The sequence below is a fragment of the Andrena cerasifolii genome, chromosome 1, assembly GCF_050908995.1.
Source record: "Andrena cerasifolii isolate SP2316 chromosome 1, iyAndCera1_principal, whole genome shotgun sequence".
NCBI classification, from domain to species: domain Eukaryota; kingdom Metazoa; phylum Arthropoda; class Insecta; order Hymenoptera; family Andrenidae; genus Andrena; species Andrena cerasifolii.
The window spans coordinates 19,873,034-19,891,016 of record NC_135118.1 but is presented as its reverse complement, the minus strand read 5'-3'; the positions used below and the strand labels follow the sequence as shown (position 1 = coordinate 19,891,016).

The 17,983-nt window shown below is 40.7% G+C and overlaps 1 protein-coding gene across 4 annotated transcripts in view; it reads right to left on the bottom strand.

Moving 5' to 3' along the window:
• Window positions 1-212: 212 nt before the first annotated feature.
• LOC143369315 (proton-coupled amino acid transporter 2) overlaps window positions 213-17,983 on the bottom strand; it is a 52,251-nt gene continuing 34,480 nt past the window's right edge. For 3 of the 4 annotated variants that reach the window (XM_076813102.1, XM_076813120.1, XM_076813131.1), the window contains 9 exons: window positions 16,510-16,626; window positions 9,321-9,471; window positions 8,080-8,207; window positions 7,469-7,553; window positions 7,070-7,342; window positions 6,120-6,298; window positions 5,260-5,292; window positions 4,811-4,983; window positions 213-2,855 (listed from right to left, as the gene is read on the bottom strand). In XM_076813102.1, the coding sequence (XP_076669217.1) occupies window positions 2,608-2,855; window positions 4,811-4,983; window positions 5,260-5,292; window positions 6,120-6,298; window positions 7,070-7,342; window positions 7,469-7,553; window positions 8,080-8,207; window positions 9,321-9,471; window positions 16,510-16,626 (1,387 nt within the window). In that variant the 3' untranslated portion in view covers window positions 213-2,607. The remainder of the gene's footprint in view (window positions 2,856-4,810; window positions 4,984-5,259; window positions 5,293-6,119; window positions 6,299-7,069; window positions 7,343-7,468; window positions 7,554-8,079; window positions 8,208-9,320; window positions 9,472-16,509; window positions 16,627-17,983) is intronic. The other variant, XM_076813112.1, reaches the window with a different exon arrangement.

Sequence of the window (17,983 nt, the reverse complement as noted above, 5' to 3'; positions counted from 1 at the left end):
GCTTGAAATCTTTAGGACGAACCGATTCGTACGTCTTGAAAACGTCCAAATCAGGTAATAAGACGCTCGGACCAGAAGCAGACGTAAAGTGGACGTGTTTAAGGGGTCGTGTGCTATCTGGCTGCGTATACAAGTATTTCCTCAGCATTCCCATAAATCAGTGCCTTCGACTCAGCTCTGTTCCAAGACCAACGATCATTCAGTAGAGCCAGTAAATTTCAAATAATTTATTCGCCAATATTTTACCCATCGACCAACACTGAATGAACACAGTGGTACATGAATAGACAATCACGCATGTTTATTTGACTATCGTTCATCAACCTCCGAGAAAAGGAAAGTGTCATCGTCACTTTACACCTCCAAACAACCCTAACAAGAACACCTGAGTATCTACACGTATATAAAATTTCCCTGAGAGACTTTGTACTCCGAGGCGGCGCAATCCACTTGTGCGCGGCCCCCTAACAATCGACGAGTCGCTTAAATAATTAATACTATATCGGTACAATGCGTCCACGGAAGATCCAAGAGGGTAATCGAAATCCACCGTCGGCTCGAGGGGCTGCACTATTCGACATTAGACACAAATCAAACAACGTTTCGACCGATGAGCAGCGAGAGAATTTCGAGAATTTCGCTCGAGCGACTAAGATCGCTGTGAGATATACGCACACCACCGAATCTGCGGTGCGGCGTTTTACAATACTATCTACGTACCAAATCCAGTCCACTCTCTTTCACTACTCTATATCGAATTTTAAAGAACACCCATCTACTTCGCATTCTGTTTGCTCGGGACACTGGACAACACCCTCTATTTATTCAAGTATCCTCCCTTCGTTACTGTGCGTAAGAATAAAGGTAAATGAAAGCGTGCCTGTGACTCTGCTACTATCTATTGTCAATTCCGGTGCACGAGAGAATCGATCTATCTTTTAAAAACGGTCATCGAAGTTTCACACCACTTCGGCTTTTTTTTTGCTCACTTCGTTCTTTCTTTCTCCGAGTATGCGTCTCTTTTTGCCGGTGCTGCGTAGCTTTACAGACAGAAAGAAATATTCCAAGTCGATGCTTTCATCCATGATAACATAATACAATCGAACAATGTTCAACTTCTCGTCGTCTTCCTTCCGCCGTTCCCTTTCATAAATATCGATCGTGCGGCGAGAGAAGAAATAAATAAAAATGTACATTAAACCGTATGGTCACATCAGTTACTCACAGATACGACACACCCCGTCTGCGGGGGTGTGTGTTTAATCGCGTCGCAGGTAAACGCTAAGTATAATGAAATTTCGTAATGAAACGACAGATAACGATGTGCGACGTGTATCGGTGCTGGCGGAACTTAATTGTGACTCAGGGTGACCAATATCGTTCTTGTGTTACTTCCACGCCTCGCATCAGGGTCGTTTTGTGTTTAAAAAAGAAGAAGCAGGCTGTACAAAAAAAAAAATTGTATTTAAAAAAATATATTTCTCGTTCCGTCGTCTTTGTCTGCTCGAATTGAAACGCTGGTCACCCTAACACAACTATGATACATACATGACATTCTCACAGCTGGAACCGCGAAATCACGATGAAGAAATTGCGAGGAGTTCGGAGAGCTGCGCGGCATTCCCCGCACCTTCGTCCGGGCTGCCGTTCGGCGAGAAATACGTAAATAATCTACACCCCTTTGTCTTTTTATATCACACGATCCTCGAGTATCAATTACAATTTACAACGATTCGAAAGAAAAGAAAGAATAATGTCCGTTTATCATCCGATTGTTTTGCTTCTCCAGGTCCTACTAGTTTACGTATCACGGTACAATTACGGTAACAGTCAATTTCCCTTCTCTCTTATTTTTTTTAGAATCTTAAGCGTCTACGTGTCTACGGCATAATCCTAGTTTAACGTTGACCCTGGGACACGAGCAACTGACGCTGTGAATTTACGTATTAGGCGATGACGCGTGCAAGCCCGCGTTACCACATGCCAAAAGCACAAAGCCACTTGAAGACGCTTGAAGACACTTTGAAAGACGATCGCTCTAAGTGTCTTGAGAGTGCTACGCGCTGTGCTCCGCGCATGTGGGAACGCGGCTTAAGGTGCAACGCGTGGCGACTCGACTGCAGCTACCAATTTCAGAATCTTCTTCTCCATCTGTTCCCTTATCAAACAGGAAACAGATGACTATTCTTCCATTCAAGCTTGAGGTTACAGAAAGAACATTCGAATCGGAAACTGTGACCGAGGTCCCCCGAGATTTGTTACCCTGTTCGTTGGACTACGCGAGGCTTCTGATTACGTAGCTGTAGACGGATCACAGATGACGAAGCTACCTCCCAGATCCGGGACAATCAAGAATACGCTGAATGCTAGAGGAAGATCAATGAAATCGGCTAGATCCCCGGTAGGTCCGTTCGGCGCTAATAAATAATATTAACAATAATAGTCTACGAAATTTAAAAAAAAAGAAGAAGAAGAGACGAAAGAGAATCCCGGCTTTGCCAACGATCATTGCCCATGGTGTCCACGTAGATGTCATGATCCGCCGATTCCCGCGCGTGCACGAGCAACGACTAATATAATGATTCTATACGACGACTGCATATGGCTTTACGTTTTCGCGCTGAACGCTTGGATGATCGAGGTGAGGCTCTCGTACGTTCCGGTCGCGAACCCTAGGAAACCGATCAGCACTATCACGATGTCCTTCGTCATCGTGAAGACGCTGAGGGACGCGTTCTGCCAGCAGACCACCATCTCGATGATCGGTGGGAATATCAGGGCCAGCGCGGTGCTGCTCACGGCGCCCACCAAGGATATGAACAATCCCAGCTGAGGTATCGCCTCTGCTAGGACAACTGCAACAGAGCCACAACACCAGTTAATCATCGTGAATCTTCGTCTCCATAAATTTCTAAAATGGTGGGAAATTAATTGGCAGATTCTAAGTGTGAAAATAAGGCGGGAATGAAGAGTAACGAAATCGCGGTGGGAGCTTCGGTATCTAGTTATCGGGAACGCCTGAACTACGGCAATTCGAAGTCAGCGGCGCGCGTGGGGCAGGTCAGTGAGGCCACGTACAGCGGGCGCTCTGACCCAAGTTTTTCGACATTAATAATCCGAAAATGAAGCCTCCATGGTCATTTCGTTACTCTTAATTATCGCCTCAATTTTCCACGTAGAATCACCCGTTTCATTTTCCACTGATTGTTGCAGAAGATAGGGTAAAGGCAGGTTATATGGAACGGCACTTAATATGGAACATCGTAAAATTTCGATAAAGAAATGTGTAGAAGAGCGTATATTATTGTATTTGTATCGTCAAATTAATAAAAATTTATTTTTAGTGACTAAAGTAATGTTTTTTCAGTTTCCTTTACAAATCTCCTAGGCGTGACAAAGTAGATACCATTTTTTCGAACTGCCGCGGCACCCGTTTCCAAGTGGGTATTGATTAATTTATAATCTTGAAGTTTACTTATACGAACTGATCGAACGTTGGTAAATTTAAACATTAATAATTTGAGCTGTGAGACGAGGGGGGAAATGATCGTTGCGTGATTATTTAGAGGAGAGTGTACTGAAGCTATTGCAATTAGTCCGAAAGCGGAACTTTTTGGCGTTTCGAAGATATTTCTAATCAAATTTGAAAAATGTCGCTATTTTCGTTACTGCATATAAAAATATTTTTTAATGGATTGTTTGTATTAGTTGCTAGTAAAAGAAGATATTTATCGCAAAAGCTTGGTCTGTAATTTAAACAAACCGATTTGTTGCTACTTTCCTTTATTATTCGAATTTTCCTTATAATTTGGAAACGAAAAGCTTCCCAAACATTTTGCTTAAACCAGTGTAAAGGGCATTAAATAAGGTACCAAACAAACAAAAATTAATGTTTTAAATCATAAATAAGTTTAAAAAAATAATAAATACATAAATGTAAAAAATATTAAATTATACGTCATTAGAAAGCAATAATTTTTTCCTATTTTTTGGCGTAAATTTTACTTCGATATCTTAAGAAAAAGACCTAAAAGGCAGGAAATTTAAAATCCGGCCCACAGTGTGCCGATTTTCACTCCCTTTAGTTTGTTTTTTTTTAGTAAAATTCCAAACATATGATTTTTTTATATTTTACTATGTAAACAAAATTATGCGTCAGTTCCTACGTCCCCTCGTGTGAATTAAATTTAAAAGGAATAAAATCCCCTACTTTTGGCAAGCTCTTGAAATCAGGTGTTCCATATTACATACGTGTACCCTAAACGAGTACTAACAAGGGAACATCCCGAACCCGGAAATTCAAAAAATTCTGAAATTTCGTGAATATATAGGGAATTTCCCCCTGTTTACAACACAATTTTTGTTTCCTACCCAAATTCACTCGAAGGGGGTGAAATTAACTCCCGAAAATTCAGCTATTTTCCGATTTTCTGTTATAACTCGTGAACTGTAAAATACTATTTCTGCCAAATGACAGATCTAATTAAGAGAACTAACTTTTGTCTGGAAACTTTTCTTCTATCTTTTACATTTCGCGAGTTATAACACAAAATCGAAAAATATCCTAATTTTCAAGGGTTAATTTCACCCCCTTCGAGTGAATTTGGGCAGCAAACAAAAGTTGCGTTGTAATCAGAAGGAAATCCCCTACATATTCGCAAAGCTTCAGAATTTTTTGAATTTCTCGGGCTCGGGATCATCCCTTGTGAGTCACTTGAAATCTTGAATCTCTCGCACCACCAATGCGCGAGCGAAAAGTGTGTCGACGAGGAAGATTTTGGAAGTTCAAGGCGTAGAACGTTCAACTTACATGTGAGGAAGCATAACGCCGAGCGGAAAACAGTCTCTGCTAGGACTGGCCACTTGAAAGGGCCAAATTGGTCGACGATTCCCGGCCAAACGATCGCAACGGGAACGTAAAATTGAAGTGCATACGTGAACAATATACTCAACGAGATGGCGACCATTATGCACTGGGGTAAGCTGTAAGAAGACAATTATACATCGTGAATAATTGAAAGGAGTACCGATTGCTTGATAGTGAAGGAGGAGAGTAAAGTCATTCGCCGGGTATCGGGACTATAGCTACATTTGGTATGTTTGTTAAATAACGCAGCATGCGGTATTCAAGCTGGCACGCAACAGGTAGAAATCTCTGATTGTTAATACGTTTAATGGAAACACAACGAAACTCCCTTTAAAGTGAGTAATGCTTGTAAAGTAGAACACTTCCACAAAGACACACTATATGATAGAAACCTTGAAAGCACGACGACGCTTTTCCCATCCACCCTTCGTATGCAACAGAAAATTATGTTACAAAGAGTTTTGGTTTCTTAACTAGGTTTTTGCGTCTCGTTACTGTTCGTTTTTTGTCTGACAGAATTTCGATTATTTTCTTAACGCAGTGCGACTTATCGACCTGAACGCATAACAGTCTACTGTAGAACATACGGTATTGGTTTCGACTTAACGTGAAAAGTATCCTAGGCTATGGTAATGCTAGCGGGCCACTAGAAGTAGTTGCTAATCACTTGCCGGATTCTCCTGATATTGTAAATCGAATTAGAAGCTGGAGAAATTCGTAAAAATCGAAATTTTGCAGAATTATTTCTCAAACCGAGAATTCAGATTTTAATGAATCTCCGTGCGAACGTGGAGGATATTGAGTGTGCAAGAAGCATTCTTTGCTGGGGGAATTCACCCTGAAGGGGTAAGCGTAACAGCTTTTAAAGTTATTGCGCTTTTTCGTTGTTCTTTTTAATATAGCTTTTGGCAGCGTGATAAATCATAGAAAGCTGAAGGACTTTTATATTTAAAGTTTTGTTCTATCTCGCACCGGTGAAATGTTATTTTAAAAAACAACGCGATTACTTTAAGGGCTGATTTCACCCCTTCAGAGTGAATTACCACAGAAAAAAAATGCGCCTTATGTACTTTAAAAAGTTTCATTAAAATCAGGATTCTCGGGTTGGGAAGCCTTTAGTGGGTAAATTTATTTAGCGAGTGATTAACATGTACCTGTGCCGAAAGATATTGTCACGAGTTGTAATTTTATTCCAACTGAATAATACATAGAATGTCCACATGTATGAAGTAATAAATACGTTTATACTTACACTTCTGACGACTGAAGGTTTAAAGTGACGGACCCAGCCACTGCGTCGCCATATTTTAAATAAGATATAAAACCCATCGCGACGAACATTGTGCCCACAATTACCATCCCGACATTTAAGACTCCCAGCGCCTTATTAAAATTACTTGGCTTCTTCATTTCGTTCTTCAGAGGTAACACCTGGAATATAACAACGAGGGTTGTTTAACATTTTAAATCCTCCCGATGAATAATTGAAATCAGCGCGCTGCCGAAATTAATTGGAGCAGTTTTCAGGACCAACATCTCAGTTTTCCAGTTTCTCCACTAATTCCTAAAAGACCTTTAACCCGTAACACCAAGAATAAAAAATAAACGCTCTTTTCGAAAAAGTGTTCCAACCCCGATTATAAAAATTTCCTCTATAGTAAAATAGAAACATAAAAAGGTGGTAATTTTTTACCGCATTTCTAAAATTTAGTGCGACGCTAAGGGTTTGATACAGAGGGATGAAATCTTAAAAAAAGACCCGACTCACAAAATGCTCTGTTTCGCAAATATCTCAGAAACATTCTCGCACGAAAGATTTAAAAATATTAAAGAAAATTATTGGCCTCTGCAAGAGCTTTCGAGACATGATCACAAAGAAGATACATTCACAGACGAGGGTGCAATTCTACGGAGGTTCAATGATTAAAAACTTCGTAATTTCCCCATCAATTCTGAAGATACTCTGAAACAAAACACCCAAGCTATCCTTTGCTCCACTACAGAATCCCGAGAATATCCTCGTATGGAGGAGTACAACCTTGGGAGGGACCACTACGGCGTCGATTTCGCTGGGAGCGAACGTCTCGCGGTGCACGGATGTTTCTTATTAGTGGAAGGAGTCGCGACGAAGTCGGTTGCCAAATTTATACGTGGTTACATAAATGCGGCGAAGCACGTGTTGACGCGGACCAAGATGCTTACCAGCGTGATACCCTCGAAAGAATATATGACAGTGCCAAAGAACAGAGGCAGCTGGTGCCAATCGGCTATGTACCGCCTCTCCTGGATGGGCGGCAGATCGTGGCACATTATATACATGGTGGCGAGGTAACCGGAGGTGACCAGAAAGTTCGCCAGCGAGGAGAGCGGCACCAGGTACTTGAGGTTCCTTATCCACGTGCTGAGCATTATGGGGATCAGGATCACAGCCATGTGCTGGTGGACGTCCATCGAGATTCCGTACACGTCCAGCACCTGCCGAAACAATCGCCGTTACGATAGCAGAACACTGGGGGGCTCCAGGGTGGTGCCACTAGTAGAATTCCAAAACGGATTAAAACACTCTCGGTAAGGAGAAAACGAGCATGTTGGATCGCTCACCTGCTTCATGTTCTTGGCAATGAAAACGAAATAAACGCAGCAAAATCCGAGTTGCGTGATACACAAAAATATATTAACCAATTTTCTGCAACAAAGCGACGAACGGAAATGTAAATAATGAAAACAAGTTGATCGGACGTGTCGCGTGGGGTGAATCTTACGAAGCGATCGATGCGATTGTTTTAGAGAGAACTTTGCGTAAAAGCGAAGGGGTAGGTGGCATTTGAAAGTCGAGTGTTTGATGCAGCAAAAGAAGCAGTAGTTTTTCATAGATTCTGCTGAGAGGAGCTCAAGTGGCACTAAATAATTCCTCGAAGCTTCGGAGGCAATCGCATCTGTTCTCGATAAGAATCACCCCGTACGATTATCACGACGTAATAGAAATTAAATCCAAACGGAGTATGTCGAAATGAAAAGTAACGAAACGAGAGAATGAAAAGGAAGTGAGAGAAATGAAGGAATTCTTCGACACTGTCGATCATCCCTTCTTTCGTTTCCAATTTTATGCGCGTTAAGTCTCGAAGAGAGACATCAGACGGATTTCGATCTAAACGCCAAGAAAGATAGCCGATGCTGTCTCTGTTTCAACCTCCTCTGACACGCATACGAACCTCATAAGCACAGAGTATTTTCGGAGTGCTAGAGGACCGGTGGCAAAGCACATTTCCACGGTACCAGCGAATCCGGACGTAGCCGCCGGATCATTAACGCGACGCGTCGCCTCTTCGTTGCATTTAACCTGCGGTCAACAATAATATCTGTGTCGTTAAAGGCTTTCTCAGCTGCCAGTCAATGATCTCGCTGTTATATGCAGTTCGTTGTATGATTAAAGGGAGGTTTTTAGAGAGTTGAGGGGCAGAGTTTGTTTGGGCATGCGCGTTAGAGATCTTCTTATTACTTACAAGGGGAGGACACCGATTTTTACGAGCCTTGGCACGCTGGATCTATGTCGAAAATAAGTAAATAGTAGAGATGTTTACATGGAAATTATTAAAAATTTCATAGTGGCCGTAGGGTTTTAATGGGTAAAAATCCCACATTATCCTGGCATCCCGGGGGATTCCCCCCTGAAGGAATCGGGTGCCTTTTGAAGATTTCCCCAAGTTAAAAAAAATTATAAGAAAAAATAATTTATAAAAATAACAAATTTTATTAAGTTTTTTTTTAACGTGGAGACATCTTCAAAAGGAACCCCGACGCCTCCAGAAGGGAATCTCCCGCGGACGCCACGGTAGTGTGGGATTTTTACCCACTAAAACCCCACGGCCACTATGAAATTTTTAATAATTTACATATTAATGATTAAATATCTTTATTATTAAGGCCCATTCGCAGAAACGCTCGGACACCTATTTACTTATTTTCGACATAGATTCAGGGTACCATAGCTCATAAAAATCGGTATCGACCTCGTGGTGTCCTCCCCTTGTTAGTATAGTAACTAGAAGGGATATAGCCAGTTGTAAAAGCTGCGCTAGTCTCAAAGTTTTTCAGCTTTGAGCTTTGGGAAAAAAAGTCTAGGGACCTTACCACCCCTAAAAAATGTCAAACGCCTTGCTGCAAAACCTCAATGATGTAAACTTTCGCACTCCCATGGATTTATCAAAGTAGCATGGATGTTGTGTGGATATTGAAATTAATTTAGTAGGATTTTAATTCTTTAAAAGTAGGTAATTTTGCGAGGACTATTACTTGAGCATAGTGAAGTACAGTTTGATCAAAAACTTGGTTACTGTTTTAATAGTGGTAGCAAAGGGTGAAGTAAATATTAGGTGGGGATGTGATGAAGATGTATTAAATTTGTTCATGTTTGATATATTTTAAGGGGAGAAGGAAAATTGATTTTACGTACAAGAATATGTTGTGCGTGAACACAGATGACCCCAAGGAAGATCGTCAGAGGCGGAGCCAGCAGAAGTCCAGCATTCTTGAAGGCATCCCCCAACGCAAATATACCCGAGCCGACGTTACCTTTGAACAGGTGCATCATTGTTTCTAAATACCTGTAATAATTCATATCGTTCATCAGTAACGTTGTACATTACCGAAATAATACATATATTCGTGCCGTCGGTCGACGTGTTTGTGGGTAGCTGCGGTTGAAGACGCAACATGTATTCGATCACTGTCATAGATACGTATGACATCAACAGAAAAACCCTGAACAATTCTAGCTCATCTACACCAGTTTAAAAACTAATAAATTACATTTCCTCATTCACTGAAATCCACTTCCATAGATCCAGTATTCTTTATTCCGCACTGTATATTCCATATCCAGAATTCTATGATTTCTATATTCTAAACAATCGATTCCACTTTTCTATCATTTATCACTATGAACACGCTAAATTTCCTATCCCATGTTTTTCATACTCAAAATTATTATATTCCCCATTTTTCATCCTCCAAACTTTTATTTTCCCCACTTTTCATGCTCAAAACATTTATGTTCCACATTTTTATGCTCAAAACTTTTATTTCCCCCATTTTTATACTAAAACTTTTATGTTCCACATTTTTATGCTCAAAACTTTTATCTTCCCCATTTTTATACTTAAAACTTTTATCTTCTACATTTTTCATGCTCAAAACATTTATGTTCCATATTTTTCTTCCTCAACACTTTTATCTTCCCTATTTTTCATGCTCAAACTTTTTATGTTCCCCATTTTTCATACTAAAACTTTTGTGTTCCACATTTTTATGCTCAAAACTTTTATCTTCCCCATTTTTCATGCTCCAAACTTTTATCCTCCCAACTTTTCATGCTCAAAACATTTATGTTCCAAATTTTTATGCTCAAAACTTTTATCTTCCCCATTTTTCATGCTCCAAACTTTTATCTTCTCAACTTTTCATGCTCAAAACATTTATATTCCAAATTTTTATGCTCAAAACATTTATGTTCCACATTTTTATGCTCAAAACTTTTATCTTCCCCATTTTTATACTTAAAACTTTTATCTTCAACATTTTTCATACTCAAAACATTTATGTTCCATATTTTTCTTCCTCAAAACTTTTATCTTCCCTATTTTTCATGCTCAAACCCTTTATGTTCCCCATTTTTCATACTAAAACTTTTATGTTCCACATTTTTTGGCTCAAAACTTTTATCTTTCCCACTTTTCGTGCTCAAAACATTTGTGCTCCACATTTACCACACTCAAAATTTTCACGTTCCACATTCCTCATTACCCGAATCCTCCATAATCTATCATTCCAAATATTTCCAATTGCATCATTCGCCTCCCCCCAAATGGCCTACTCATACATCATCAACAGTAATCTGTAAGTCTCAATTTTCCCAACGCTTGTAACCGATTAATTCATAACAATCTATTCATAGGTATATTCGCACGAGAACATTCAACGTTCCCTTCGCAATTTGCTTCGCAGAGATTCATTCCTCGTCGCGAGATGTCGGTCAAGCGGCATCACAAAGGCCGGCAGGGTTGACAAGCAAAATTTTCCAAGCATTCCCGTGTCCCGTCCGCGCGAGCTAATTTAAAATCGCCGGCGAATGAACCGGCCGACCGACTTTGAAAACGTTCGCCCATGCCCGTCCCACGATTCTGTGCCTTGGAGAAGCACGTGCAGCGTGTGATCCGTGGATATCGCTGACCATTCGCGAGTGCGATCACTCTTCGAATAAGAGGAATGAACCGAAATAGAAGCGGAGCGACCGAAATAAAGTAGGCAAGATTCCGTTTCAAATATGCGACTTGCCTATCTATAGATATTCGCACGAATTTTTTACCGCCCTGCTTCACCTCCTGACACGTTGCAAATAAGAATAACATTGTAAAAGCAATCGACAAGCTATGGCTCCCAAAGCAGCGGTCCAACTTTATTTCAACGATAAAGATTCGCAAATGCAGTAGCACAGTGCACGAATAATTATTCCTTTTAGAAAAGCAAGCAGGGTATAGAAAAATGCCTGTCAATGGACACTGGAAATTTATTAAAGACACTTATATTTACGAGTGTTGATAAACGCAATCACCCCCCAGCCCCCCTCTACTTCGTGAATTGATGTTTCAATGAAACTCGTAATTACGCAATCGATTAAAATACCTACTATTAATATTTCAGAGCACGGGCGATTCGCTAAATGAAGAGTTAAATGTGGAAATTACGCGAACCAATGTGAGCCTATGCCAGCGTACTTATTTTGAGATTCGTCTTCGGCTATCGCGGTTGCAGGAAAGGCCTATCGTCGATGTCACTCGTTAATCATGTTCGTTGACGCCGCTTTATCTGTACAGGCAGATATCAACGAAGAAAAAAAAGACATGGAAATATTTGCATTCTAAAATGCGTAACTGTAATCGTCGGTATTGTTAAGGAAACAAATTATCTATTAACCGAATTCCGAGTGCCTCGTTTTAGCTTGTCCGTCGTGAATTGGACAGAATTTCCTCGATGAAGCAACGACGCTTAAAGAATCGCGCAACAACGACAGCGCCGTCGGGGAACTACCGTGCGTTAATGTGCGCTTCATTTGCATTCCTGTAAATTATCGCACATTGTGATTTTCATGTACATCGCGCGTGCTAGCGAATTAAGGAAATTACCGGTGCACGTGACCGCCATGCAGAGAAGCCGGGCACGGTGCTGTCGGAAGAAGCGCGCTTCGGCGTGCTAACAATAAACGTTGTTATTAAAAAAGTGGGTAATTTCGTCCTCCCTGTAATTTAAGATCGCCAGGCGAGACGGGCAACGAGCTAAATATATTCAAGTCGCTGAACTGTCACTTAAAACGCGTAGAATACAAGAATCAGGCGGACGCGAAGCTCACCGGCTTCTTATTATTAACTCGTTGTATCATAATACAGTAAGGAGTCACCATGAGGAACCACCATTGGCAGGCTCGAAAACTCTGCGTGAGAATAAAGTCACTCTAAGGATTCAACGACAGAGGATCAAAATTGAGTTAAATAATTAAATTGTTATTCAATAAGGATTTTCTATTGCTATCGAAATCTATCATACAAAAGAACACTTTACCCCTGATTTCCAAGTCTCGGAAATAATTTCTCCCTGAGGAACCACCGTTGTGTTCTCCAAAATTCTGCGCGAGAATAAAGCTACTTTAACCCGGCGAGGGGTGCACCCCATGTTGTAACACAGGTTGTCGCTACCCGGTGAAAAATACCCAAAATTGAAACGTAAAAAACCACGGTTTCGGAATATTTTTTTTAACTTTGTAATTTTTATGTTAAAGTAAAGTGCTTTAAGAATCAAACAAGATTTATGAAGTATCTTAAAATCTTTATTAAAGTTCTTTAAAAAATTGTAACAAATACTTAAACAGTCTTTGTATTTTCGCAACTAGCGCCTCTATCGTAAATTTTACCCTGTAGTGCCTCCCGCCGAGTTAAGGGGAGGTTCGGGGGTAAATACCGATTTTTTTTGTATTTCATTTTTCGAATGTTCTAACTTTTAAGAATAGGTGTTTAAAGGGATTTTTGGAAATTTATGAAATTCCCGAAGTTATAGGGATTTGAATAGCGGCAAATGCACGGGTAACACCCAACCACTCGGCGCTCGCGTAAAACTTTATTGAACGCGTTTTTCTCGAATCAGTGTTCTTAAGATCCGTGGAACCTGTATCGCGAAAAGTTATTATCCGATTCGACTGAAACTTTTTTTATTTTGAAGAATATACTTCCGGCTTGTGGACAGACCAGTAAAATTGCAAAATTTTGAAGATTTATAATTTTTAAAGGCGTTGAAAGCACGAAAAATATAGGGAAAAAGTGATTTCAAACTTCAAGTGTCGTTAAATACTAAAAAAGTGTAATTTTTTGTGATTTTTATTGGTCGGTCCGCGAAAGACTTTCATGCCCTTTAATAATCTGGCATTGTTTTTTATTTCAGACCAATGGTTTGGATGCTACTGGTTCCGCCGTTTTGAATGAATTTTTTGACGCCTCGACTTTAACGACTCCCCAGTGCCGTCTGCAATGATTAATTATAAAACAAAAAAAATATGTCTATAGTTTAAGACATCCTTAATACAATGCAGAAAGTCCCATTAAATTATACGCATCTAGTTTCCTTTAATTAATTCCTAAAAACACCTATTTTTATGGGCTCTAGACCGGAACAGCCGCTTAAGGGGGTATTCTAGTCTAGACACTTGTTTTTGAAGGTAATATTCGGAAATTAATTCTGGAAAACCTATCGCGTCTACAGGACAGGAGTTTTGCACACATATTTCGTAGTGTTTGAACTATGAACACAAATTTTTTTAATGCATTGTATTGAAATTTGTACAAGTTACAAGCCGAAGCGCAGGTCATGTCATCACAAACCGGCCCCATCGGGCGCACGAATTGCGGCCGTCCTAGTCATCTGAAACGAAAGTACCAAAGATTTTTTTAAACTATACGAGTGTAGTTATCGCCCGAACTAGATGTAACCAAGTCCGGACATTGTTACCGAAATCGCAGCTGTTTAAAAATTTATATATGACTTTTCGACTTTTCTTGAGCTAAAACGAGGTGTGGGGGAGGTTGTATCAAAACTATTGATATAATTCTAGTTCGGGATATAGGTATACGTTCACTTTGAATGTGTGTAAAATTTCAGCTCAATCGGCCCAGTAGTTTTTGAGAAAAATGTGCGCCCGATTTAAAAAAATTGTTTCGACAAAAACGCGTTTAAAGTTTTTAATTAAGATAACGGCAAATTTCTGTAACTTATCCCTAATCTGCTATACCAGGACCGTAGAGGAAACCTTTCTCAGCTTAAAAAAAATCATGTTGGGTAGCTCTCTCTACTCTGCTGGCAGTCATAGCCTCTTTAGACACAAGAGTCGAGGGAACGATTACGTGCCACGCTGCGGCCTTAAGCCCCTATAACTCTGGGAGTTCTACGAATTTCATCTCAACATTTCATGGACATAATTTCGAAGCCCTAAACTATTAGAAAATAAAAAAAATCGAATTTTTAGGTGGAATACCCCCTTAAGGAACCACCAGCAGACAATTCAAAGTTGAATCCAATAGTTATTCAGTGTTCTACTACTATCTCCACGATGGTATCCTTTAAGAAAAGCACGACATCGTCCAATCCTTCGCTGCCTTAAATGTCCCCCCGGTGAACGGGACGCGAGGTCAAGAACATCGTCTCGAAGGGTACGGTGACGCACGATGCCACAAGGCCTCGTGTAATGCACTTTAATTACTCGTGGCAATTACGCTGGCGGGGAGATCTAGATCTGCATGGGTGTGATTTAACTGTCGCAATGACGAGCGACAGTTTCACAGAGCTGATGCGTTGCCCGGCGAATTACCCTGCTGTTTCAAACAAGTAAGGAAGAACGAAGGGATTCACCGAAACGTGACCAATTCCTAGCGACTCTTCTTTAGAATACAGTAAATCCTCCTGTAACGCGGTTTCCACATAACGCGAATAAAAAAATTGCGACAGCCCTCCTGCCTATAACGCGGTACTCTAACAATGCGGTTTCCATATGACGCGGTTCAAATTAATATAATTTTTAACTATGTAATTCTGAGTTTCTTATAACGCGATACGAATCAATCGCGTTATAGCAGGGTTAACTGTACAATACTTCGAGGCAATGGCGCAACCAAAGGAAGACCAAGGGGCTCTGACACCCCCAAAGAAGGGGCTTTGCAAAAAGAAAGGAAAACTGGAGTTTATTCTTTAAATAAATTTTCACAATCACCTAATAAACTTTATTATATTCGCAGTAAAAATATTTTTGCCCATTCATCTCAACTTCCCCCAAGATTAAATCCTGAGTGCGCCACTGCTTCGAGGTATCGCTTAAAACTGTGGTTGTACTGATTCGAAGTATCATCTTGATGCGTTTAATTAAAGGAGCGAGTAAAAGCAAGAATTCGTTAAATTATCGAGTGAATGGACAAACCGCTCGAGAGGCATGACGAAATGTCCCTCGCACCTGCTAGGATTTTGGCATGACACGTTGCAATGGTTGCGGTGCCGAAAGGATAAACAGTAAACACACTTCGGGGCCAAATACCTTTTCACAAAGGCACTCTGCAAGAGAACTGTCCAATTAAGAAAACGCTACTTTCCATCTCCGTTACTTTGCAACGCACCGTTACTCTAAATCGGCAGAGCACTGGGGGCATAGTTCGATGGTAAACGTCGTTCGACACTTTCGAATCAACCGCGATGCCTCGGACGTCTATTTTCGCGAAGCTACTCAGCCCGAAACGCAACGATGAATCGCTGCGAATTGCAATAAACATTCTGGGAAGCATGAGCCACGGCTGAGCATTCAGTTTCTACGTATCGAAGACACCGGTCTGAGGAATGGAACTACGGCTTTAGTCGCAATCAGAAAGCAAACACTAAACGATATTAAACACAGAGAGAGCTGGGCGAGGAGTTTAATCGGATCACCCCCGTCTGCCATGAAAAGTAAAAGAATCACTCGGACGGCCTCGTATGCCGCGATGCAGCTGTATCATACGCGTCAAAGGTGTACCGTAGAAAAAGGTGAAAAGAAAATACTCGCGGGGAACGGAAAGTAACCGTAGGCGGACGAAACCGCAAAGGGAAACCCATCCTTGCGGCTGCGGCAACGCATCCGTGCACACACGAGGATAACGAAACGCATTCTTCGTTTAAAATATTCCAGCAACGTCCAGCTTGTTGAATACTCTCGTTGCTAGAAATTCGCCTCGAAGAGGTCGCTGTAAAAATTTTTAGAAAATAAAACGGGCGGGAAGGGTCGTCCCGAGCAGTGCTCCTGGAAGTGAAATGAACATGCGAATCTCGGCGGTCGTTGCATTCATTTAGGTATGATTTTCTACAAAGAGCGCCGGAGATTTATTAATGCCCTCGGTGTAGATCGCTGTAGTAACGCGCGCTTGAAATTTATACGCGTACGCTGGTATTTAAGTGGCGTTTCCAAGGAAAATATGATGACAAGAACGAATGACGTTGTACATAAATTTTGGTGCGCGCGAGGTGGTCACCGTCGCGCTGGTTTGCTAGCAGGAAAATTGGACTCTCGAGGTAATGGAACTTACGAGGTTGGGTGGTTCACGGAAATCCCATGTTCGTTGGTTCCGTTCTCCGAATCGTTGCCCTTTTCGACAGCCAGAATGGGGTCCTTCGACTGGAAGGCTCCGTACGTGCTGCCATTTCTGTGGAACAGATATTTATTAATATTGCAGAGTACCGATATTACTATCTCGTCGTAGGTTTCAAACATTCCAAGCGCTCCACATGTTCTATGAACCCGGAATAATTTCTTCCTCCATCGCGAGAAAGGAAATCGTGTTGTATGGAAAGCTTTTGATTCGAAAATAGGTAATTATTGTACAGGCCAAGCTATTCAGCTCCAAAAATGATCGCTGCGAAGGTCCTTATTTTATTTAACCCCCGGGCGGGCGCGCCAGTGAGAGGTACACGGCCAGGCGCGTGGTGAACCCAGTGAACCAGTTGAAAATAATCATTTTAGTCTCCTTGTATATAAAGTATACGCTTCAGAAACGGGTTTTCTGTCGATATTAGTAACTTTCGATTAAATGTGATGGGAAAATAATAGCAATGTACCCAAGAATGTTTTTTCTTCCCGAGACGTGAACAAAGAAATACGCGGATTGGTGAACTGAGTTCACCGGCGCTCCAGGGTTAAAGGGCTACATACAGTGATTTGCATAAATATTCGGACAGTTTTTAAAATCGCATAACTTTTTTAGAATTGGTCCAAACAACTTGAGTTTTTTTCTGAAGCTAGAAGGATTAGTTTGCTAACTGACGCGTTTCGTCGTTTTGAAAAGAAATGTATTTGGTTGGAATAGTAAAAAGAATAGTAAAGGTCGATTTTTAAACTTCCCGAAATCAGCGATTCTCGACCTTGGGAGACAAGTAGAAAACGCGATACGTCTGCAAATTGATCATTTTGCTCCCGCTCAGTAGGTGTAAAAAAGGACTCATTTTCATGCAGGTGTTGAAAAAAAAAAATTTTCTATGAACAAAAAAAATGGTCGAAATTCACCCTACTTTTTCCAGTCCTAGGTGTGTGTAGCTCCTTATAAAAGAACTTATGTTAGGAAATATCATTTCTGTAGGTACGAGGTCGTCCACTGGAAAGAGGTCATCTTTTATTGGAGCAAAGCCAGAAAAGAAAGGTGTCCGTAAAAAAGGATGGGTCGAAGAGGATGATAATGTGACGTAACAAACAGTTTGTTTTTAAAGTTATGCTTCCTATCGAATTTGTGAAGATAACTGCTGCTTTTCTGCGTGGAATTCTTTTCTTAACGCTAATGGAAAGAACACGTCGATCCAACCGAAGGTAATCATTGTTTTAAGGGATACCTTGTACACTACCTTTCATGACCACCTTCACTCTTGCTTGCATAATTCTCGACATAATTAATTATTGTATCTAATCGTCCTGTTTCATTAACGACGGTAATGTGCAATGCTTCAGAATAATACTAAACAATAGCGGAGAACTGTTTAAAATATTTTTCTCTGTCAATTAACCATCGATTT